This window comes from Myxocyprinus asiaticus, chromosome 42, assembly GCF_019703515.2.
Source record: "Myxocyprinus asiaticus isolate MX2 ecotype Aquarium Trade chromosome 42, UBuf_Myxa_2, whole genome shotgun sequence".
NCBI lineage: Eukaryota > Metazoa > Chordata > Actinopteri > Cypriniformes > Catostomidae > Myxocyprinus > Myxocyprinus asiaticus.
Window position 1 is genome coordinate 36,274,550 of NC_059385.1, and position 26,672 is coordinate 36,301,221.

Sequence of the window (26,672 nt, forward strand, 5' to 3'; positions counted from 1 at the left end):
AGTGGAAGAAGCAACAATGTTTTGGACTCGGACACCGACCAGCCTGCTAACTAAAGGGGCATTGAATTCAGCCAGTAATGCTCGTGATAAACAGTGAATCTCCGGTGTCCTCTGCAGATGATCTCAGTAAGGTGTTATATTTGCCAACTTTGTTAGCTTTTCTTACACTGTTGTCATCTTATTTTGTGCATTTTGTTCTGTAAGGGGATTTCTGACCAGCTACTCACTAAGTTTGGAAGTAAAACTGTGGGATTCTCAATCAATGACATTATATGCTATGGCAAAAATCAAAATACAACCATCTGCTACACCAATGTTAATACTGATTCCACTGTAACAGTTTATAGAACTTAGCAAGTTAAGCCATAGTTCACACAATATATTGTAATTACATTACCTGTCGTCTTTAGTGTAGATGTCGTCTCTGACACTCTTGTTGAGTAATGTAATAACGATGGATTGCATTAAACCGTATGTTTAAATATGTCCTCGAAAACAAGAGTAAAAGCTGTATACAAACACAACTGTGACGCGCCATGTTTGTTTATGTTTGAGGTAGTCATGTAACCAGTTACGTCACCGTTCGGCTCTCAGGTAAGTGGAAAAGCGCAGCCAGTTTACGATTGCCCTGGCCGTGAACCAGTGGAGCACAGGCTCGGCACGAGAACCATTGCAATTTCGGTGGAAAAGGGCTAAGTTTGGAGTGAACAGTTTAAAATATTCGGATGCAATGTGTTGGGTGTGCGTTGTGTGTAAATCCTGAAGTTTAGTTTTATAATAGTGTGGAGAGTTTGTTCATTCTCTTCCGATTGAGTTTCAAATATGGCTGAATTTGAGGGGCAGCACAATGTTAGCCAATCAGAACAGTGGGCGCTTACATTGAAGTTTAAAGGAGATGCTGAGGCCAAAACCGAGCGTTTGAAACAGAGGGCCAGAAACAGGGTGGAAAATTATCGTTTATTATTAAACTATGACAGTTTTGATTCAAAAAACGTTACTGACAATATCAGTGGACCTCAGGGAAGATAATAAAATTATTTTAAAAAAAATTGCATTTCATGACCTCTTTAAAGTATCCTGTAGTAAATTATTTTTTTTACAAATCCTTTTACAATAGAGAAGTTGCAACAATTTCCCTTTTATTTTTTATAAAAGCACACACAAGAACATAGGACTTTTAGACAGAAAATGATATTTACAAATGCTTAAAAATTGACAAGCTTTGGAATCCCACAGATGTGTGCAAATCGAAGCCTCCCACATTCATGTGCATATAGTTAATAAAGTGGCACGAATTCATTTAGAATGCATCAGTACATTCTGATTCTGCAGAAGAGTAACAAACACAATATCAAACAATCAAAGGCAACAAGAAATGGTTATCATGAACATTTAACCTGTAACTGAATCTAGACACTTTTGCTTCCCTTTATGCATCCATTAACTGTACAAGCATAATCTCAATACATGAACACAACACCACTCACAACACTGTCACAGTTAAACCTGGGTCCTGGAAGACCTTTGAGGTATGTTTATATTGCACACTAACTGTGGTGTCATTCCAGCTGAAATGGCTTGATCTGTGTAATTTTGCTACACGAGGACATTTATGATGATACTGACTAAAGTTTAAAAGGATAAAAATATGAGGGTGCAATTAAATACAGTACATTATTGCATCTAGTAGGGGTACATGAATAGCACGGGTAAAGTTTGTCACCACATTCACTAAATTAATGAAGCATTTAAAAATCAGGGAGAAAACAAATCATAAAGATGATGCATTATGATTTGATTATGAAGAAATGTACAGGTAAATGAAAAACAAGAACAAGGATAGAACGATTAGATCTCTGATGAAAGCATCCAATAGCTTATGTGAAGCTAATGAGAACAGATAATATTATAAATCTATCCCTTTAATTAAATCCATTCAAATGTATAAACAAGGACATTTTGGTGCCTTGTTTTCCTTGTAATAAAACCCATTGCTACTTTGATTAGTCAGTTAGTCATCCAAGTGTCATGATGACTTCAGTCCTGTAAGAAGCACCAGAGGAACGATTCCCAACCGCATTGAGAACTCAACTCTATACAGTAAACCCGCGTGTGACAAATTCAAGGCACAGGGGTGTCACATGAAGAACTGTCCCAACAGATTGGCCACTCCGAGCAGGACGAGGAGCCAGTGGAAGACAGCGGATGGCCAGCGTAACTCACCTCGCCGCTTCAGTGCGATCACGTGTATCAGAGAGGGAAGAACAAACACTAGAGCCAAACCACACATCGCCCCCGAGTATCTGAGAGGAAAGCAAAGATTAGCAACTACCAAAGAAGCCCTTCACAGTATTGTGTGCGCACACCCAGTAGATGCAATATCAACAAAGTACCCATTTTAAAAAGGAAGCAAGAATTCAAAGCAACAGCCCTGAAATATGACAACTCTTACCTGATAATAGAGCCAATATTGGGGTAAAATCTGGCCATGAGAACTCCAGCTCCAACAACAAGGATGTTCAGAGCAAACACATGGAGGAAACTACGAATGGAAAAACAAGGGCTTTATGATGAAGCGTTCATTTCAATGCATTCTACATGGCCAAACCTTTAAAGAGCTCATATCGTACAATCTATTTTTTGCTGCTGTGCCTTTAAGAAACAACCTCTTCACATGTGAAATGAGTAAAGGTGTTTTGCTGCATTCTCACAAGAGCTGCAAGTTTGCTTTCAGGTTCAATATAGTTTGTAACTGCCACATCTTTCAATTACAGCCTCTTTGTGCAGCTGTATGACACTGTGACGGAAACAATCTGTGCGGAAGTGTGTCGTTCAAACTGCTCAGATCAGACTGAAATGATCATTACAGCCACTCGTTTGCAATGTTGGGATTCTACAGAAGACTCTGCAGAGCTGTAGGTGCTACACGGTTTTTCATGTTTTTCACAGTGTTCGTGTTTTGGGTTTCTGACATCAGAAACGGAAGAATTTCAGAGCGAGTCATTTTTGCAGCTTAGTTTTTACAAATGCTCTTTCTGTTTTGATAGTACATGAAAAGCTCTCATCTCAAAAGTTTGTGGACAATTTGATTCCACATGATACAACCTCTTCTAGAACACTCATGCAAATATTTATTGTAAATCTCATGAAATCTGCCATCTTATTTTTATAAAACTACAGCAAAGATACAGATCCAAGGATCAACTTCCACAAAGTCACAATTTTCAATGAGAAGTCACTACTGGCAGTACAGTTGAGCAACTCTGATGTATGTGTGTGTGTGTGTGTGATGCATTGCACTCACCCCGGGTAATGATCACCAAAGATCTGCCCCATCAGCTGCACCCGCACCAGATACCCCAGCAGAGGGTAAACGGTGGTCATCTGGAACAGAAGAAACATTCTTGCTACAAACACCAGGATGTCACTGCTGGGGAAGTTATCCAGAAAGTTCTATAACAGAGCAGAAATCTGCATTAATCACCACACACACACACACTGAATGTCATTTGTGATATTGTGAAGCTTACAGTAGTCTTACTGGTTCTATGCATTCTTTAGACAGAGGAGGTGATGGAAAGACAGCAAAGATCAGCACGCCCACATACAGGTATGTTAACCCCACAAGCAGGTAAGCCAACGACAGGTCCCGCACCTGTGACCACAACATCAATTGACATACAACACTGTACGTCACTTACAACTAGAAGTTATAATATACATAAGTATATAAGATACATATTTTATAGTAGTTTAGTCCAGAATAAATTTTATGCTGCTGTAATTACCAATATTGTGTCAAAATAAAAGAGAGCACATGGAATTTACTAATTTCATTTACCAGAAACTTTAGATGTCATATAGCCTACACTTTAAAAGGGATATTTTTTACATTGAGGATCTATTTCTAACTGATCTAACATTTAAAAAAAGGTATAACATCAAGTAATTAGGTTAATTTAATCATATTAAATGATATATTTCTTTTTAAAAGAGCAGTTAATTTAGATGTAACCATGAAACACATTTTAACCTAACACAAGCTACCTGACTAAATATTTTTACATATGCAGTAAATATGAAATTAGTAAAAAGAAAAAAATATATATATAATATATTGACTTCAATATTTTGACCTTCGGTTCTGTTAAAGGTTCACCTATGTGAATTTTTTCCGCCAATGCAAATGGAAGACTGTATGTAAATATTCTGACACTCTGACATCGGTGGCACCAGCTTGGGTGAGTGACATGGCCATCATGTATACGACGCTCATGTAGTACGTGTTTGGTTGAGCAGCTATTTAACATATACACATATACATTTGCTACATGAAAAGCACAATATCAATACATTTGCCCAGTGAAAAAGTGCAGGGATGATTATTGAAAGTGCAGGGGACACATCCCCTGTGTCATTACTCGCATGCTAGGAAGTTCTGGGTAGTTGCTCAAAACAGAGATCCCCCCTAAGTTCCACAAGTATGATATTCTGGTCTTTAGATATGACTCAGCCCCTTTCTCAATTCAAGTCCATTAGATATTTTTGCTTATCTGATCGTCCTGCACCAAGTGAAAGTCTGATCATTTAGAAAAAGTAGCTTTACTGCTCAACAAGCCACATTATTTCAGATACCATTCATGTCTGTAGCAGAAGGAATTACACACTAAAGGTTAGTGTATAAAACCCTAAGTATGAGAAATGACATTGGAAACACCACTACATGACAATATTAAGTTAACCACTAAATAAAAATGATTGCATGTATAAAACATGGATGATTCTCACAAAACCTGTCAAGAAATTGACTAGCAACTACAAGATCAAGCACCGAAATCGCAACTACTGCACCACAGTAAGCACAACACAAAGAACACACAGAATCCCACATCACTTCACAAATTTCCCCAGGACAGGAACGAACCTGTACTTTTTTGTTCCACATTTATCCACACTATACACTGCAATGACACAAGGTTGACAGCTGTCAAAGAGACATAACCAGGTGTGAGTCAGCACAGTCAAGCGCTAGTCAACTTTGTATTGCTGTAATTTTTAAATTAAGATTAATATCAAAATTCTGTTCAGTCATTTCTGTGCGGCTCAGACAGAGGATCATCTGAGACATTTTTGGTAGGAGAAGCAAAAATAATAAAACATCACAATCCACCATGGTAGCCACCATGATAGGCAGAGTTTTAATGTGTTGATTAATGTGGAACAATAAAAATCACCATGAGGAGAGTAATCAAAGGAAGTAAAATAGTTTCTAGACCAAACTGTTCAAAAGTCAACAATAAAAGAAAAGTTCATTTTTGAGCTGGTGGTGGTGCTGTAGTTTGTCCTAGAGAGTCCAAACTTGGTCATACCCACCCCTATCAGTGTGCCAAACATCATCATTTTTCTATGTACAGCTCATAGTACTGCCTTAAACTGCCATTAGGGAGAAAGAGAAAGAAGAATACTAATAATACTTGCATGGGACAAGCCCTGCAACCATTCAGCACAATACAAACAATGGAAATTCAACTAAGACCTGCTGAGGTGGGGATCGAACACCTCCCCTTTGGAACTGTAGTCTACAGCTTTACACACTATGCCAGTCAGTTGACATGTCTCACTGACAGCAAAGAGACATGCCAAGCTGTGAGTCAGCACACAAAAGTGTTGGTTAGTCATCTTTTGAACCATAGGTGATCCAATAAATCATTCAAAAGATACATCACTGTAACGGGCAAGGGATGGGCAAGGAGGAGGTGGGAACTGGTGGAACAATCAACGTAAACTTTAATGACAAATTCAACTTAAAACAACATAAAACAAAGACGCACACACATACAGTGGCCATGAGTCTCTCTCTCTCTCTCTCTCTCTAACTGGTGTCTCTGGCTCCCCTTTATCTCGCTCTCCCGCTAATCAGCTGACTCAGCGCCGGCCATGCACCCTCACGACCTGGCCACGCCCTCCTCCTCGTCACAGTCACTTATGGCTCAATATGGTGGAGAGGCAATATGGACGATGATGGAAAAAAATAATATCTGCGAAATCCTCATGACCCACAGAATCCACAGACACCAACCTCATTATTAGGACATACGGTTCAAAAGTTACGGGCCAAAATAGCCATTTTTCACATATTATGACCTATAGGTGCTGCTGCCACCAAACTTTGTATGTACCCTCAGACCATTGTTCTAATGAAGCATGACAAGTTTCATTTTGGTAGGACAAAGCATTGCCGAGATACAGCCTCACTTCCTGTTTCATGTTAACATTGTTAAATTTGTGTTACTGTTACTTTTTAACAATTGTGAAAATCAAAATGCTGTGAACTTCTATCTGTGCGGCTCGATCTAAAAAACATCTGTTACAATGTTTGGGTGAATCAGACCAAGTTTGGAGGATGTGAAAAGAAAAAAAAGGTAAGTGTCCTTTTCCAAGTCCAAGATGGCGGTCACTATAATGGGCGTAGATTTAATTGAAGGGGTCCATAACAATTAGCATAAAAAGAGAAAAAAAACAAAAAACATTTGTTTCTAGGCCAAACGGTTCTAAAGATGTGCGCAAAAGAAAAGTTAATTTTTTGAACCTGTGGTGGCGCTGTATAGTTTGTCCTAGAGACCTCCAATTTTGTCTGGGGATGCCCACCTCTATCAGTCTGCCATATTTCATCATTTTCCTAGTTACAGTTCATCGGGCTGCTATAGATTCCCATTGGGGAAGAAAAAAGAAGAAAATTAACAAATACAACAGGTGTCACAGCACCTTTGGTACAGCCTTTAATTTTTTGCTGATTTTAATAACAATAATACAAAATTGTACAACAGCTTTTTTTTTTTATTTACTGTAATTTATTTAAAAAAAAAAAAATGTTTTGGTCATGAGAATCATCACTGAAAACAATTGGAATAGTAAAAGTAAAATGTCTGGAAGTGTTACCGTGATAAACTGGGGTTAAAATGTGTACTGAAAATATAGCTCAATGCAAAAAAAATCGTAATGGTCCTGAAATAAGCAAAAATGTATTTATGCAATATTTATTTATTATTTTATTTATTTTTTATTTGGGGTTAAATATGACCAGAACATAGAGAGGTTTTGTGAGAATCACCAACATGCATTCAGGCACAGTTTTCATGTTGCTGTAATACACATTTCCCAGGTTTGTACAATGACTGGAGGTTGTGTAATAAAGGCTGAGGTGGAAGCACATGTGATGACCAAACTATAAATACAACTACAATTCTAAAAATCATTACATTAGACAGAAATAGTAATGTTTTGGCTGACAGTGAGGGTTTTTTATTCTCCACTGAAGTGCTTATGTTCCTGGTGAGTCAGTGTTGACCAGAATTACTCATCACCAGTATATGTTGTGGTTTCTGTGCAATGACAGCTGATCCACTTACTCTATGGATCAACAAACCAGGAATGGACCCTGTAAGGGCAGAGCTGATGTGGTGTACTTCTGGTAAAGTTTAGATGTGAAGAGGCTGAGAATACTGACATTGTTTTCTTGATGTCTGTTGTTCTTCATAAGCGTGATGATGCAGTTGTGAATGAAGAACGCGAGTGTCAGAACTCCACTCAGCTGAGGAAACAGTGATCTGAACTCTATATCAAGTCAGAGAGAAACAAGACAAACACACATTAGACATAAAAGCTTATTCACACAACCACATAGTCCCTGACATGACTTCAAAACACTTCTCAACAGAAGTATCATGCACTGCTTTGACCTCCACCTAAGAAGTGTTGCAGATAGTAATGATGAAAACTGCTAGTTCCTGTAGCTCGGCTGGTAGATCGAGACACTAGTAACACCAAGGTCATGAGTTTGACTCCCAAGGAACACACAAACTGATCAAATATATGTCTTGAATGCACTTTAAAAAAGCACCGGCCATATGGATCTATGTAATAATGTCACAGAAGAGCGATCTTATGAGGTTGCTAGTTAGCAAATTTCCACACGTTCCCTGTCCCTTGTGCATTTATTAATATTTTAACTAATTTGATAATTCATTCAACAGTAAGACTGTTGTACTCTCAACACATTTTACCATGTTTAAATACATTCTACAAAATGTTATAGATTTTCCAACAAAATCAGCACAGAAAGTGCAGAGAGTCAGATTGTTTCTGGGCCACGACCAGTATTCATTTTTACACAGTCATAGTTTTAGTCTTTTGATGAAAATGTCCTTTAAATTTAGTCAATATTTTGTCACATTTAATAACGTTAGTCTGGCATATGACTATTTATAATTTTAAATGGCATATAATTGTAGTCAACAAAAATAAAATTTTTGTTGATTTTTTGCAAAATGTCAAAAATATTGTCAAACTGAAATAAACCAAACTTTAAATTACATATTCAAACATTTACAAAAATGTATTCATTTAAACATGTACCAAACATGCGAGAAGCAGACATGTGAGACACGAGCTCTGCGAACTTTGCTCGTTTTTTCATTATTTTCATGTTATAATCCGGTGAGATTCGATACACCCAGTTACATACTTTGTAACTTTGAGGTAAACATGGCAAAGAAGTCAAAATCCTCAGACTCTGGAGACATTAAAAGACATTTACGTGTTCAAGCTGAGGCCTCAAACGTCGATCGATTTTTGGCGATGGAAACAAAATTCTCTGAGTTGGTCACAAGAGTGACAGAAGTTGAAAGACGGATCGATTATCTTGAGTCATCGGAAAGGGAATTATCCGCTAATCCGCCCGTGTCCAAAATAGATTTGGAATTAATTTCGGAAAAACTGGAATATTTCGAAATTATGAGCCGTAGGAATAACATACGAATTGTTGGAATTCCTGAGCATGAAGAGGGCAGAGATATGGTGAAATTCCTGAACGAGCTCTTCCCGAGTCTGCTCGACATAACAGGTCATAAACTGGAAATCGAGCGAGCTCACAGAGTCCCAGCTCACAGAACTGCTGAGGGAGACAGGCCCCGATCGATTCTGGCCAAATTTCTGAGATCATCCGATAAAGATCTCGTGTTGCGCCAGGCGAGGAGCAAAGGAAAGCTTTCTTGGAGGAATCACAATGTTTTCTTGTTCCCGGACTATGCGAATTCGACAAGAAAGAAACGCGATCGGTTCAAGGAATGTAAGAAACTCTTCCACCAACAGAAGATCACTTTTGCACTGATGTTCCCGGCCAAACTGAGAATAGAAACAAAGAATGGTCGCAAAGTATTTACATGTCCAAAACAGTCACTCTCCTTCATAAATACATTGGAGTAAGCCATTTGATGTTTCTTATATTAGTGGACTGACTCACGGTTCAGGGACTCTATTATCTGAGGAAGCTGGGTGCCATTTTTGTTTATTTTTGCGTTGGCTCCGCCTAGCGGCTGGAGTTTGTTTTGTGGCATGACTCCAAGAAACTTTTGCATTGACAGAAGATCGTTTTTTACACTGAAGTTCCCGGCCAGATCGAGAATGGACACTATGGATGACCGCAAAATACAGTGCATCTGGAAAGTATTCACAGCGCTTCACTTCTTACACATTTTGTTATGTTACAGCCTTATTCCAAAATGGATTAAATTCATTATTTGCCTCAAAATTCTACAAACAATACCCCATAATGACAACGTGAAAGAAGTTTGTTTGAAATCTTTGCAAACTTATTAAAAATAAAAAAATCACATGTACATAAGTATTCACAGCCTTTGCTCAATACTTTGTTGAAGCACCTTTGGCACCAATTACAGCCTCAAGTCTTTTTGAATATGATGCTACAAGCTTGGCACACCTATTTTTGGGCAGTTTCTCCCATTCTTCTTTGCAGGACCTCTCAAGCTCCATCAGGTTGGATGGGGAGCATTGGTGCACAGCCATTTTCAGATCTCTCCAGAGATGTTCAATCGGGTTCGAGTCTGGGCTCTGGCTGGGCCACTCAAGGACATTCACAGAGTTGTCCCGGAGCCACTCCTTTGTTATCTTGGCTGTGTGCTTAGGGTCGTTGTCCTCTTGGAAGATGAACCTTCGCCCCAGTCTGAGGTCTAGAGCGCTCTGGAGCAGGTTTTCATCAAGGATGTCTCTGTACATTGCTGCATTCATCTTCCCCTTGATCCTGACTAGTCTCCCAGTTCCTGCCGCTGAAAAACATCCCCACAGCATGATGCTGCTACCACCATACTTCACTGTAGGGATGGTATTGGCCAGGTGATGAGCGGTTCCTGGTTTCCTCCAGACATGATGCTTGCCATTCAGGCCAAAGTGTTCAATCTTTGTTTCTCATGGACTGAGAGTCCTTCAGGTGCCTTTTGGCAAACTCCAGGCAGGCTGTCATGTGCCTTTTACTGAGGAGTGGCTTCCGTCTGGCCATTCTACCATACAGGCCTGATTGGTGGAGTGCTGCAGAGATGGTCGTTCTTCTGGAAGGTTCTCCTCTCTCCACAGAGAAATGCTGGAGCTCTGTTAGAGTGACCATCGGGTTCTTGGTCACCTCCCTGACTAAGGCCCTTCTCCCCGATCGCTCAGTTTGGCCAGGCGGCCAGCTCTAGGAAGAGTCCTGGTGGTTCCAAACTTCTTCCATTTACGGATGATGGAGGCCACTGTGCTCATTGGGACCTTCAATCCTGCAGAAATTTTTCTGTACCCTTCCCCAGATCTGTGCCTCGATACAATCCTGTCTCGGAGGTCTACAGACAATTCCTTGGACTTCATGGCTTGGTTTGTGCTCTGACATGCACTGTTAACTGTGGGACCTTATATAGACAGGTGTGTGCCTTACCAAATCATGTCCAATCAACTGAATTTACCACAGGTGGACTCCAATCAAGTTGTAGAAACATCAAGGATGATCAGTGGAAACAGGATGCACCTGAGCTCAATTTTGAGTGTCATGGCAAAGGCTGTGAATAATTATGTACATGTGAATTTTGTCGTTTTTTATTTTTAATAAATTTGTAAAGATTTCAAACAAACTTCTTTCAAGTTGTCATTATGGGGTATTGTTTGTAGAATTTTGAGGAAAATAATGAATTTAATCCATTTTGGAATAAGGCTGTAACATAACAAAATGTGGAAAAAGTGAAGCGCTGTGAATACTTTCCGGATGCACTGTATCTACATGCTCACATAAAGGACGTCTTTTATAAAGTTGACGGGCTGAGTAAGTTATGGTGTATTTTTTTATTTATTTTTTTGCGGCCTTAGAGTTAGTTTGGCTCTTGATCATCCGAGGAACCGGGATGCCGGTTTTGTTTTTCGTGCTGGCTCCGCCTAGCGGCTGGAGCTTGTTCTGTTGAATAACACTCCTTTGGAACAGCTGTGGATAAATCTGTTCGTTCTTTGTGCTTATGCCTCCTGTTGGCTGGAGTTTGTTTTTGTGGAGTATTTTTAAGGGACAGTAGAATGATTATGTCATCTGCTGAACTCATAACAGCCGACTCACTGAACACTTGGTTGTCTGTCTGAGGAAACTGAATGGCTTTATATCAGCTGGAGTTTGTTTTACGGAGGATCACACCTTCGAGATGGTTCTGTGAATGAGTCTACATGTTTTTTCTGTTATTCTGTCTGTTGGCTGGGGTCTGTTTTACAAAGTATTTTCTATTATGTAATTTTGCCTCACAAATTTTGTATAGAAGCACCGGACTTGAGCAATCCGATGGCAGAGTTGTCGCGGGGGCTCTCGTAGGCGTACATGGACTGTTTGAGTTTAGAGGGATTGACACCGGTTGGCGCTGTTGTGCGCAGGGTTAATGCGCACGTTTTTCTTTTTTCTGTTTGTTTTGTTTGGGGGGGAAATTCAGGGTTTGATTGTTGCATTAATGGGGAATGTGGTTTGTGTAATCTTTTTTTGACACACAATTTTTTTTATTATTATATCAATATGTCAAATGTTAATATGATATTGTGTTTCTTCAAGAAGCACATCTTTCCCCGCAGAAAGCTGAAAAATTTGGTAAGATATGGGGTGGACATGTTTTCTTCAGTGCTGGCTCAAGTAAGAGCAGGGGAGTCATTTAATTATTAAGTAAACATCTACAATTCAAATGTCTCAAACAGATTAAAGATAAATTAGGAAGAGTCGTAACTGTTTTAGCAGAAATTCAGGGGCAAACGTTGATTTTGGCTAATATTTATGTGCCTAACGTTGATGGTCAGGGCTTTTTTATAGATTTTGAAGGGATGCTGCAAGCCGCTGGAACCCCTCATGATATAATATTGGGGGGAGACTTTAATCTTTTGATGGACTCAGTCCTTGATCATAGTGAAGCAAAAGTGTGTAAGCCCACTAGAGCAACAGTGACGCTTCACAGTATGTGTAAAAATCTTGGTCTTGCAGATATTTGGAGACTTTTGAACCCATCTGGTAGGGACTATACATTTTTTTTCATCAGTCCATAAGATTTATTCTAGAATAGATTTTTTTTTTATATCCAAGTCCCTCATTTCATCTGTTGTTGACTGCTCAATTGGAAATATCTTAGTCTCGGATCACGCACTGGTGAGTTTGGAGATGTTGCCACTTACGGAAAAAAAGAAATCATATAGTTGGCGCTTTGACATTTGTTGGAAATCAGTATTTTGTAAAAGGGATACATTAAAGGCTGAAATCAATGTTTATATGGAGACCAACTGGTCCTCAGTATCCTCTGTGGGCATGGCTTGGGAGGCACTTAAGGCGGTTCTTAGGGGTCGGATTATACAGTATGCCTCATTCATCAAAAAATCCAAAGCACGAGAACTTGTGGAGTTGGAAGAGAATATTAAAAGTGCAGAGACAGAGCTGAAGCGCAGAATGTCGTCTGATGGCCTCAGAGAATTGACTCGATTGAAATACAGATATAATGCTATTTTGTCGCAGAAAGTGGAGTTTTGGTTATTTAGGGTAAGACAGTCATATTTTGAGTCGGGGGACAAAGCAGGGAAGCTTTTGGCTAGATATATAAAGCAGAGAGAGTCTTTTTCTACCATTCCCTCAGTGAAATCTGCTGGTGGTGAAATTTTTACCTCAGCCAATGATATTAATAATGCTTTTAAAGAGTTCTATCTTGATCTTTATAGTTCCACATCTTCGTCTACTGATGAAGATATTAGAAACTTTGTGGAACCATTAGAACTTCCTAAACTGACAACTGAGCAAAAAAATTATCTTGATTCTGAGATAAGCTTGGAGGAACTTGACAAGATAATTGAGGCCTTACCTACAGGAAAAGCTCCGGGGCCAGATGGTTTTGCTGCTGAATTTTTAGATCTTATGCTACAGAACTGGCTCCACTTTTGTTAGAAGTTTATACGGAATCATTAAAGAACGGAAAGCTTCCTCCAATCATGACACAAGCCCAGATCAGTCTGATTCTTAAAAAGGACAAAGATCCAAGTGTGTGTTAAAGTTACCGTCCAATTTCCCTGATCCAGCTAGATGTAAAAATGTTGTCCAAAATTTTGGCTAATCGTTTGAGTAAGGTTATGACATCTCTTATGCATATAGATCAGGTGGGGTTTATTCGGGGCCGCAGCTCTTCTGATAACATTAGGCGTTTCATCAATATCATGTGGTCAGTGGCGAATGATCAGACTCCGGTCGCTGCCATCTCACTTGACACCAAAAAGGTGTTTGATATGGTAGAATAGGATTATCTTTTTAAGATTTTGGAAATGTATGGGTTCGGGAGTACATTCATTGGTTGAATTAAGTTACTTTATAGACACCCTGTAGCAGCGGTACAAACAAATTGATTAATTTCAGATTATTTTACTCTGGATAGGAGCACCCGGCAGGGTTGTCCTCTTTCCCCATTATTGTTCTGTCCCTGGAACCATTAGCAGCCGCGATAAGAAAGGAGGATGATTTTCCAGGGTTGATGGCTGGAGGTGTGGCGCATAAGCTTCTGCTTTACGCAGATTATATTTTATTATTCGTCTCCGACCCCACTAGATCTATGCCTTGCCTCCACAGAATTATTAATTCCTTTTCCAAGGTCTCTGGATACAAAGTCAACTGGTCTAAATCCGAAGCTTTAGCTCTGACTGCGTACTGCCCAGTAACGGCCTTTCAACCGGGCGCCTTTCAGTGGCCCAAACAGGGCATTAAGTATTTGGGCATTTTATTCCCAGCAAATTTGTCTGATTTAGTTAGAGTTAATTTTGACCCTTTAATTAAAAAGTTTTGAAAGGTCAGCGGCAAATTGGATCAAAGGTGAAATTGTAAACTAGTGTACTCTCTCTAACTTTTAAATTGCCACAGTTATTTGCAGATAGCCGATCTCACAACAGTGTGCCATGAGAGTTGTTTTTTCTGAAACTATCTTCCTCCACAGCACTATCTGTTGAGATCTGTTGAAACTGTAATGTCCTACACACTCGATGCAGCATGTTTATGTATGTCTAGCAGAATGTTTTACATGCTCAACACAGCATGTCTGCATGTGTTCTAGCAGTAGCGAGTCTTCTTCATTTCTCTGCAACATCATAGCAGATCTAGTCTGCCAAGATCAAATCAGGCAACTTGTCAAATCCATATAAACACTGTTAATCATTCCGAGAGTTGTCATGAATGAAATATCTTTAAAATGCATTTACAGGTGATTTCATAATTAAATGTACAAGACAATTTTGCTTCAGTCAGTTCTATACTAGTAAAAAAATATGATTCATTGAATTTCTTTACCTGGAACATAAAATGTAGATGGTTCAAACCAGTGGAACTCTAGGTGAAATCCCAGTCGAGCAGCTTTAAAGGTGACCAAAATGATGAGATACATCACAGATATTGTGCCTGTGAAAATCATAGTATTACCTTTGCATAAGTGATAGGATAATACAAAACTTAGTGATAGTATTAGCTCTTATCATAATTTACTGCAATAATAGCCAAATACTTGTTCACACAATACACAAGGAGCCACACATACAAACAACCTAACAACCCACTGGTGTTCCACAAGGCTCGGTACACTGACTTTTTTTTACTCTCCCTTTACCCTACATCACTCAGACCAGTTATTACCTTTCATGACTTTTCTTAACATTCTAATGTTTTCATAAATTGAGCTCTATCACCTGCATGAGTTGCTGTTCATGCCAGTCAAAAAACACCACTGCAAGATTGCACATTTCAATAGACAACACAATTATCTCATCTAAACAGAAAGCCAAGAGCCTCACCATTACATTGGATCATAATCTGCCAAGTACAAGCACTTGTCCTGGCATGCAAATCAATTGATGAATAAGTACAGCCTGCATTTGGCCCATGCTAACACCTTTTTTGGTCTTTGAGTACCAAAGCATACTACCTTAACCCAGTTTACACCTGGTATAAAGATCTCAGGTGATCCTGTCACAAGTGCTCAATAAAATATCTAAGTATTCTGCTCAAAACATCACATTTTATAAAAAATAAAAATAAAAAAAATAATTATAATAACTGGGAGAAACAATGTGGAGACTCTAATCACACTCTTTTTCCATTTTTTATTTTTTGCTTTTAATCATGAAGTAATGCTTCACGATACAAAGTTGTAAATGTTGTACTGATGTACCTTTGAAATCACAAGTGGTTACAGGAGGTCCTTTTGAGACACTTTACTATTACCAGGTGTAAACGGCAATGTGTCGCAACTGATTAGTGAACAGATCACGTGAGATGGATCGTAATATCAGGTAAAAACTGGGGGGCCCTTGACACTACACCATAACCTCATAAACACAGATCCACTTGGTGGAATCAACTTCCCCAACATGCAAGAACAGCTAAATCCCTACCAGTCTTTTTCAGTTTGTAATAAGAGGTACTTATTTGCATTTTTATAGCATTTGTCCTGGTAGATAATGGCATGCTTGCCTGTTGTTGTCTGTTTTACTTTTTTTAAGGTGCTCTTGATTTAAAAAATACCTTGTATGGCACATTTAGCCATTTATTTTAAAACTAATATTACATTTAAAATTCAAACAGTATCACCCACAGTATCTAGGCCAGTAAAGGTCTTACCTAGAAAGGTGAACCTGGCGAAGAACGATGCAGAGTGGAAATTGAGCAGTGGCAGCAGCAGAATGATGAGATAAAACGGGATGGTGTTGGTTTTACTCCACCAGCGGTCAAACACGTCATGTCCTGTGCTGTTGTCAGTCACATAAAACACAACACTGCGGTTCTTGTCGGGATCCAAATCTGGATACGGACACACCACTAGTGCAGGAGACCAGAGACATGTGTGTTGTGTTAAGACTCAGGTTAACATATTGTTTTAACTAGGAGTTGCACCGACTAGTTCTGCCACTAGTTTTTCAAGTTGTAATGACCCAGGAACTGTAGGGTCACCGATAACACACTGTTTTACCATAACAAGGCTCATAATAAAGGTACTTCTATTCTTTTTACATAAACGAATATCACTACATTTAGTGACAAGAATGGTAAGCATCTTTGACATCAGACACTGCTCTAATAGCTCACTAATGGTGAAAGATAAGCATTGGGAAATTCTTGACTACATTTTGGTGCAATGTCCAGAGACTGCTCACCTCTGTCTGTTCCATTCGTGCCAAAATCAGATGCACTGACATTGTGAACATAGTCTGTGGATGCAAAATAGATAAGCATTTATAAAGATTTGGCAAGAAAACATCTGAGGTTAATTGACTGCAGAATAAATGAGAAATAGAAAACATTTTCTAAAAAGAGACTTACTGTAAATAAATTTCCCTGTGTTGAACAAAAAGTTGGACATGAGAACCCAGTAAACCACCATAGCACCAATCAGTGACACCAATGAGAAGATGAGACTCGACCATTTTCCAAAAGCTCCAAAGTAATATTTACACACATCAGGAAACTCCCAGTCTGAGGTATCTACATAGGCTGCAAAGAAAGAGCTTCATATTCAAGTAATCTATGCTAAACACTTAAAAGATTGCTACTTCATTCATGGATATATTGTGTACAGAGTGCAGTGCAACAGAAGTAAAAAATGTAATTCATTTTCTGCATAGTGAAACTGATTTTTAGAGATAATATATTAACCATTAAAGACAGAACTATCATGAGCTCTGGAGCTGTTAAGTCATGATATATGCTTCTTGTAAAGCCAGTAAAGGGATAGTTCACCCCAAAATGAAAATTCTCTTATGCCATCCCAGATGTGTATGACTTTCATTCTTCTGCAGAAGCCAAATTATGGTTTTTAGAAGAATATCTCAGCTCTGTAGGTTTATACAATGCAAGTGATATGTGTGACAATGCAAGTGTATTCATATGATTCCAGTGGTTTAATCCATGTCTTCAGAAGTGATATGATAGGTGTGGGTGAGAAACAGGTCAATATTTATGTCATTTTTTATCATAAATTCTCCTCCCTGCCCAGTAGGTGGCAATATGCATGAAGAATGTGAATCACCAAAAACAGAAGAAGAACGTGAAAGTGAAGATTGACTGAGCAGGGAGGAGAATTTATAGTAAAAAAAAGGACTTAAACATTAATCTGTTTCTCACCCACACCTATCGTATCATTTCTGAAAATATGGATTAAACCACTGGAGTCGTCTGGATTACTTTTATGCTCCCTTTATGTGAATTTTGGAGCTTCAAAGGTCTGGTCACCATTCACTTGCATTGTATGGACCAACAGAGCTGAAATATTCTTCTAAAAATCTTCAATTGTGTTCAGCAGAAGAAAGAAACCATATATATCTGGGATGGCATGAGAGTGAGTAAATGATGACAGAATTTTCATTTTTGGGTGAACTATACCTTTAAAGTTTTAATGGATGTTTCTGTATAAGCGTTACACTGACTCTACTATCCTTCATAACATGAGCCTTGTGTTTTGTGGCTGTAGTAAATCTGAATTAGGTGGTTGTGTATTGACTTACGTATTGACTTTGTGGACTTTAATACTCTGTAGCAGCAGTAGAGTGTCAGCAGACCCATGAGCACAATAATAATAATGCCCAGAGTGAAGCCAGACTTAGAAGAAAACAGAGTGATCAGCTTTATTTTAGCCTACTGTAAAGAAAATACACACACATAAAATAACCCCTTAAACTCACCTGTTTTATTCCCCAGGGTATACTTAATATAGACGTTCCCATCATGGTGTTCCATATGGCAAAACTGCACAAACACACAACATCAGTACAACCAAAAGGTGAGGTGATGCCATTGTGTATTTTCACTCTTGTGTCTAAACCCTGGGTTAATGTTATCCTGGGTTATCTTGCTCTATGTACAGTATCATTACTTTACTATTTACTCCTGGGTGTTCAGGTTTCGAGACTTCACACTGTTCAATTGTAAACCCAGGTTAACATTCTCATTTCGGGGTTCCCACTCTTTTTGACCAACCCTCAAAAGAATGATTTACTCAATAAACAGTCATCACTCATCTTGCAAGCAGGTTTAAAGCAATATCTAGCTCATGAAATATTTTTCATGGGACCATGGGAACCATGGTTTGCATACAAGGTTAATAATAACATTGACTGGACAAGTACAGCACATAACCTGTTCTAATAACGGCCTGACCAACAGTGGAAATTTCGCCATGTAAAAATCCTACAGGTTTTCTGAAATCTCCAGAATCACACTACAAAAATAATAGTCTCTTTGTCATGCCATTTAACATGTTTGTCAATACTGTTCAGCTCAATATTAACAGTTTCCCACAAACATTGAAACTGAACAGCATGTTGAACGTTCCTGTAAATATACAGTATAAAGCACATGAATATGCACTAAGGCAAGGAATGTTTAGTATGCTATTGGTTTTCTGTTGCTAACAAACTCTCAATTATATTCTAACACCACAGTATAATTTGAAAGCACAATACATGGTTAGCAATGCAAAAATGCAGGGCTTCTTGACCCAGGGTTAAAAGTAGTGCTAATTCCCATTTAAAACAACAAGTGGCCTTAACCCAGTTTTAAAAACATATAAAACCGGTGTTAAACACAGTGTGAATAGTCCTTCTGAAGAAGGTCTTACATTGTAACAATGCTGGGGTTTTTGGCAGCACTTTCTCCTCCCTGCACTTTGAATGCTGTTCCCAGAGGACTGTAGATATAGATGTCTTCAGGAGCCGGGATCACATGATCTGGAGGTACCTAAGGAAGAGAAGACTTATAAACAAAAGTATTACATCAAAGCTCCTCTACCGAAAGTTCAATCCCCATTCTAGATCTGCATCCCAATGCTCAAAGTGTTAATTACACAGTGTTAAGATTCTGGTGGACAGTGGCATTAGTGTTTAAAGAGCATGTATAATCTGTGTGATTTTTTTGAATGACCTTTCACAAACAAAACCAAGCAAAACATGCATAGAGATCAAACAAAGGGTCTTTATAAAGTGTGCCAATTCACTTACACACTTGCTAATTATAAGAAGCAAAAATAAACAAATAATAGCGTGCTCATTACTCTCTGTGAAATAAGGCAGAATAAAGAGATGTTATCGCTTGACTTCACCCACATCAAGCCTTCAACAGGGCTCAACTATAAGGATTTTTTCCACTTAACCTAACAAAATATTAAAATAGCTACTTTTAGCAAAAAAATAAATAAAAAAATAATTATAATAAAAAGTATTTTTAATTCATGATTTTTAATAATTTATATATATGTTTATATAAAACAACTAATGTTACTGGAAAACAATAGCATATGGCACGAAATATTCTTGCTCTTTTTGCAATTTTAACTAATAATTCGAATCATTCATGCAATTTTGCTAAATCCAAATCCATGTCTATATCAGCTAGTTAATGTTACCATAGTGACAAATTTAAATCAGCACATTATGACAAAAATTTTCTATTTTCACTAATGTTTTTAGTTTGCAGAGTACAAAAACACCAAGAACACCCAGATATGATGACCACCTTGCAAGGGACCCCCTTTCTTAAACATAAAAGAGATTCATATTTAAAGAGGTATTATAAAGACAACATGTTTGCAAAATGAAATAACTGACTTTAACATTGTTATTGTATGAAAGCCAAAAGACATTATTAAAAGATTTACATTGTATTAAGTTGACCACATACTGTAGTTTGATCTACATCAAGAGGACTAAAAGGTCAATTCCTGCAATTCTGTCATCTTGCCCTAAACTCTCTCACACTGATCCTTATTGTTGAGTTCTGCTCAATGACCGGAACATGAGCGTTACAAGACTTATTCTGATATTTTTATCTCCCCACACAACACAGATCTTTGTTAACATGCATTGGTACTGTACAGTTTGTGTAATACAGTGTGGAGTGTGATGTCACACCAGCAGTCTGTCAGAAGAGCCGGTCAGACGGCCGTAGTAATGAACTCGACTGCTCAACACCGACGCTGCAGCAGACACCCGCTCCTGAACATCATCATCCACAATATTCCTGGGCTCCACATGGAACGGCCTGAAACACAGATCAGACAACATCTTGAGCTCAGATTCATGAATATCTCAGATAATAATGTTGATCCAGGAGCTGTTCTTCACACCACGTTCACTAAAAATAAAGGTGAAAACCGGTTTCAGGCCTGCACAAGCAAAGAAAACATATATATATATATATATATATATATATATACACACAGTTGTGCTCAAAAGTTTGCATACCCTTGGAGAATTGGTAATATATGTACCATTTTTAAAGAAAACATGAGTGAGCAGGCAAAACACATTTATTTTATTTCTTATGGGTATTCGTGCTGGAAAGTCCAAGAGTGTCCCATGCGCAGCTTTTGTGCAGAAGAATGCAAATTGTCTGCCAGTATTTTGTGATAACATGCTGCATTCATCTTGCCATCAATTTTCACAAGATTCCCTATGCCTTTAGAGCTCACAAACCCCCCAAAAAAAAGTGAGCCGCCACCATGCTTCACAGTATGGATGGTATTCTTTTCACTATAGGCCTTGTTGACCCCTCTCTAAACATAGCGCTTATGGTTGTGAACATAAAGCTCTATTTTGGTCTCGTCACTCCAAATTACAGTGTGCCAGAAGCTGTGAGACGTGTCAAGGTGTTGTCAGGCATATTGTAACCATTTTTTTTTTTTTTTTGTGGCCTTGGCACAGTAAAGGCTTCTTTCTGGCAACTCGACCATGCAGCTAATTTTTGTGTAAGTATCGTCGTATTGTGCTCCTTGAAACAACCACACCGTCTTTTTCCAGAGCAGCCTGTATTTCTCCTGAGGTTGCCTGTGGGTTTTTCTTTGTATCCTGAACAGTTCTTCTGGCAGTTGTGGCTGAAATCTTTCTTGGTCTACCTGACCTTGGCTTGGTAAGAGATCCCCGAATTTTCCACTTCTTAATAAGTGATTGAACAGTACTGACTGGCATTTTCAAGGCTTTGGTTATCTTTTTATATCCTTTTCCATCTTTATAAAGTTCCTTTACCTTGTTACACAGGTCTTTTGACAGTTCTTTTCTGCTCCCCATGGCTCAGTATCTAGGCCTGCTCAGTGCATCCACGTGAGAGCTAACAAACTCATTGACTATTTATACACAGACACTAATTGCAATTTAAAAAGCCACAGGTGTGGGAAATGAACCTTTAATTGCCATTTAAACCTGTGTGTGTCACCTTGTGTGTCTGTAACAAGGCCAAACATTCAAGGGTATGTAAACTTTTGATCAGAGCCATTTGGGTGATTTCTGTTATCATTATGATTTAAAAAGGAGCCAAACAACTATGTTATAATAAATGGCTTCATGTGATCACTATCCTTAAATAAAAGACATGATCAGTCATATTTTCAAAATCAATGCCAAAATTTCACAATTTCTGACAGGGTATGCAAACTTTTGAGCACAACTGTATGCTATTAATACAGTCAAGCTCTTAAACAGCACGAGGAGGGTTTTTGTTTTTGACAACCGCTGCACATGGTGCAAATCTTAGACAGTATTTGTGAAATACCAGACTGGGTTCATTCCCGTCAGTGATGGTAATTACTCCTGGAAGGCAAACAGTGACTAAGTTGTCAAAAACAAACCTACAGAGCAAAATATATATATAAAAAAAGCCTCAAATCTCATCCAACTTTGAGGGGCTCAATTTCATCTAAGGTATTCATGCTATAAGCAGCAGTCTTTTTTGTCTTAATGAGATTAATACAGGGTTCCTACACATTTTCCAATTCAAAATTCCATACTTTTCCAGACTCAAATTTCCAGACTTCTAGGTAGATTTTTCAGACCATATTTAACATCTGATAAATGGTTTTAAAATCCAACTGTTAACACGTATGTTAAATTCTGACTATGTATGCTATTATGTTGCCAAATAATTGCCGGAAGATTGTAGCTAGGTACTTTAGCTCATACAAATCAATTAACACCAAACCCAGACAAGTTCAATGCACAGCATTTTATTAAAACTGCAATGCTAAAACAGTGCAATGTTATTAAGTTCTTGTCATGTAAATTTAAATAACTGTAAACCTTCAATCCCTACAGCAACAGAAGGGATGTTCATGTACAATTCACCAGGGAACTAGAAAAGAGAACTAAAGTCCATGGACTTTGCTTCATTGGCTGTTAGATAAAGCATCAAATAAAACATACTCATAAACACTGTTTAAAAAATAACTAAAAATAAAATAAAAATTAGTAATCCTACATTAAAAGAATGCCTTTTGAGACCTTAACATACATAAGAACAAAATGCAAAATCATCAGTCACAAAACATTTAAGAACTCTCCCATTGATTTGTTTTTAGACTCAAACCCCACTTGCTCTCTTAAACTACAAAGTGCTGTGTGAACCACAGTGGGACTGTGAAGAGGAACGAGCACACACACAGATCTGACCTGTACTGCCATGGCTAGGCTACACCCTCAAAAAAAAAAATGTCTTTGTCATATTTCATTAGCTCTTGTTCTTTATATTTTGCAGCTCATGCTGTACTGTGATGGCAACTGCTGCCTAACTACGTAACAACCAATCACAGCAGACCGTCCCTCCTGCATATCCAGTCTAGCACCGACCTTTTGGCTGCACTGGCTGCCTGCTCCAAATGCCATGAAAAACACTCTTGCTTGTATGAAAAATTTATTTTTTTAGAAATTCTCAATTTTATATTTTAGAAAACAAAACAGGGGCAATAGTCTGGAAACACAAACATTTTTTCCATACTCTGTTTTCTTTTTCCCATACTTATCCAGACCTGGAAATGACTAAAATCAAATTCCATACTTTTCCATACTGTGTAGGAACCCTGTTAATATTAGAGAATATCAGACAGAAAATCAAGAACAATAACAAGATTATAAAGTGGGTGAAGCTTTGCTTACTTTTAAAACAACTTGCACTGAAGGGAATAGTTCATTATATACATCCTCATGTTGTTTCAAACATGTATGACTTTCTTCTGAGCAGAATAGAAGTCATTATTCATTGAAAATCTTCCCCTCTGCCGTAGCTCTCAAATCTCATTCGCACACAAGTGCATAATCAAACTTGCCATGAGAAAACGCATTGTGCAAATTCTGATGTTGATGATGCCAAACACCATCTGTGCCTGTATGCGTCATGATCATGTCGTGCCCCGTTCAAACTGTAACTACACATAAGATTTGAGAGTTGCGGCAGAAGGAAAGATTTTCATTGAATAACAACTTACATTTGGGTCTGTTCCTCACAAAAAGATATTGTTTGACTACAGAACACTTGTAATATAGTCATATGAACTACTTTTATGATGTTTTTATGGTGCTCTGTCCTTTTTAGAGCCTGACAGCCCTTGATCACATATGCTTTCATTGTATGTAAAAGCACAGCGTGTACATTCTTCAAAATATATTATAAATATTAAATATATATATATATATATATATATATATATATATATATATATATATATATATATATTGTGTTTCATGAAAGACAAAAAGTCATAAGGTTTTGGAACGAAACAAGAGAGAGTAATTGCACATCACAACATCTTTCATGATATATATTGTACCTCCTTAGTTTGGAGTCCAGTGAATCGGTGTAATACTCTCCAGTGTGTGCTAAACCCAGTAACGGTTTACTGTCCTCATCCATGATGCTCCGCTTTTCTTAAAGAGTCATTACCTGCACAGACAAACACACCAAAGAGACAGATCAATATGAGAGATGACAAACTTTCTTCCTGTATTCAGACCAACAACACAAAAACAACATCCTCCTCAAAAACACCACAACAAACATTCAAACCCTTTGGAAAAGTAGGACTAAACTTAGAGATGAAGTATGTCATTTTTTCCATGTTGTTAAAATACTTTCTCCTATCCTATCTTAATATGTTATAATGAGTTTGAGCATCCTAACCAGTGCACAAAAGCGTGAGTTTGGGCGACTATGTGTGTTCAGGGAACCTGTTTGAAAAAAATGTTAATTTTTGCAATTACGTTTAGTGGCACAAAAACACTTCAGATTTATAAATCACTTTTGTCTGGTCTTCTGTAGAATAGACAGACGCTTTTATTTGGAATGACACTTAAAACCCTGAATGGACAAAGGAATAAAAGCATAAGAGGTTAAGAGATATGTCACACACTCTCTCTAAAGTGTCACTTCACATTAGAGGATGCAAAAACAACAACACTGAAATTCCTGACCTGTGAGTAATGTGAATGTGAAAACATCAGAGAAGACACTTGCAGACACTTTCAGGTAAAAACAACTCACAGGTCTCACCATCAAACAGAAAACTCATAAGTTAAACTGAATCCTCTAGTCAACATGCAGAAGACATGGCTATTCAACCCAACAGCCCTTAAATCTACTTAATCTGGTTTACAAGAAGTCCTGATTAGGAGAAAAATGCAATTACCCAATGTAATGCAAGTAGATTATGTTTCCTGTTGTTTTGAATTATGAGAAAAGTTAACTCAGAACAAAGACATGAGTTGTCAATAAAGCATTAATACTCGTTTGCCACTAGACTTTTACTTCTGTATATGGTCTGCTCACAGACAATGTGAAAATGACCAGATAAACATTTCTGCTGCTTACAGACACTTGTGAAAGTCATATGACATCAGGTGTGTCAGTATATGAGCTTTGCAGTTATGAAATACACACCTTCATATTTAATATCTCCATAATGAAATGTGTCAATTCTCATTTTCAAATAGATCAAATACCCACAGTTTATCTACAGTATAAATGAGACAGATTAATGACAGTTTGAATATGAATGTGTCTTTGATCATTAAGCCATGACATAATGACAAATGACATAAACTAGGGGACTTATGCGACAATAACAGCATACACAGTTCAACAGTTGAAGACGACTCGTTAAATGTGTAGTTAGCATGTTAATATACAAGCGTCACATAAACATCCCGTGTTGCGTTCATATGATGTTATCAGTTTATTTAAACAAGATATGAAGTTTAAGTTTAGAAACTTACCTAAACCTACACACGACCCGACTATCTGCTGAGCAAAACAAATGTTTTGAAAAAGGAAACAGTATTTAAACGGCACACGCCTTTCACATGTTATATGGGATATGTAGTGTATTTTTCAGCTCAAATTCAATACACATTAACTGTGAGAGAGCGATTAGAAAACTACATTACCCACAAGTCGTATGCATAATGCTGCATGCGCAGTATTTTCCAGCTGTTCTGGGATCAGATGCTCTTAACCAAACACGTACGTCAGTACAATGAATTAAACACAAAAACTGCTGTCAGATTAACACGCAGGGTCAATTCCTGAAGTTTTTCCGACTCAACTGACCGTATCAATGTATAGCTCTGAAATGTGATTTCATTATTCTAAATAATAATTATTGTTATGGCAAAACCTTTAAAGTTTAAAATAGTTTTAAATGCTTGAATTTAGAAATTTTTACAGGTCTTACAATAAGAAAGAAGGAAAGAGAGGAGGATCTTAAAGCAGATTTAAGGGCTTGTGTGTAAGTTTTGACCACTGAAGTTTTGAAATCATGAACATTCAAAAACAGACTCTAAACTCATTTAAACATTCTGTTAGTATAATCTACTTTAAGGGATTTTGGCTTACATGGGAGAATAATAATGGTAGCCAAGCTGTAGGGTCATTACGAGCAGACCTTTCAATAAAATGCCCAAATGACCAGTATTTTTGAGCACCACCTTTCAGCCCTTCAAAGCTCTCACAATGGAGGGTAAAGTCTTTGAAGGAAATAGTGTGTAGGGATGATCACTTCTGAATGGAACGCACCCCATAATTCAGATGAGTTAGAAAAGATATAGCAGCGTGAGCCAGAACTGCTTGAACTCTTTGCCAAGTTTCACCAAACCCTTGCGGAGATACTGTAGGTGTATCGATGTTGCTGGCACTGGCAATGACAAAGACGATGACCAGGAAGTAAAGAACCCAAGTGCAAATTTATTCCAACATTGTAATCCATAAACCCTAACAACAAACGTAAATAAAACATAAACTTGATTTTACATAAACTTGAACTAACAACCAAAGTTACAACAATACCTTACAATGGACAATGGAAAACATGAGGGTTAAATACATGAACATGGGAGAACACATGACAAAGAAAACCAATAAACACTAAGACCTCTAAACAAGATAACAAGACAATCAACCAATGAAAACAAGACACATGAACATGGAGGGAAACATGAAATCACATGATAAGGGAACCACATGACATGAAACAGGAACTAGATTTTCAAAATAAAAGACATGAAAACATGAA

General features: G+C 37.9%; 1 protein-coding gene across 1 annotated transcript; it reads right to left on the reverse strand.

Annotated features, from left to right (window-relative positions):
* Positions 1-1,118: 1,118 nt before the first annotated feature.
* Positions 1,119-25,442, reverse strand: LOC127432453 (sodium-coupled neutral amino acid transporter 9). The gene is made up of 15 exons (XM_051683555.1): positions 25,378-25,442; positions 23,937-24,049; positions 20,254-20,383; positions 18,966-19,084; positions 18,031-18,094; positions 17,854-17,947; positions 16,673-16,843; positions 16,507-16,560; positions 15,974-16,171; positions 14,651-14,758; positions 7,508-7,614; positions 3,542-3,655; positions 3,305-3,453; positions 2,453-2,542; positions 1,119-2,303 (listed from the first exon to the last, which is right to left on the reverse strand). Exons 2-15 carry the CDS (start codon positions 24,017-24,019, stop codon positions 2,138-2,140), a joined length of 1,647 nt encoding a protein of 548 aa, XP_051539515.1. The 5' UTR covers positions 24,020-24,049; positions 25,378-25,442; the 3' UTR covers positions 1,119-2,137.
* Between the last annotated feature and the right edge of the window lie 1,230 nt (positions 25,443-26,672).

What these genes read in the sequence shown, in the direction of transcription:
- LOC127432453 (XM_051683555.1), bottom strand. Translation starts at nt 24,019, where the DNA reads ATGGATGAGGACAGTAAACCGTTACTGGGTTTAGCACACACTGGAGAG. An exon ending in CTGGACTCCAAACTAAGGAG is followed by an intron (nt 20,384 to 23,936) that starts GTACAATATATA and finishes TCTGTGTTTCAG; the next exon opens with GCCGTTCCATGTGGAGCCCA. An exon ending in CGCCAGGTTCACCTTTCTAG is followed by an intron (nt 14,759 to 15,973) that starts GTAAGACCTTTA and finishes TGATTTTCACAG; the next exon opens with GCACAATATCTGTGATGTAT.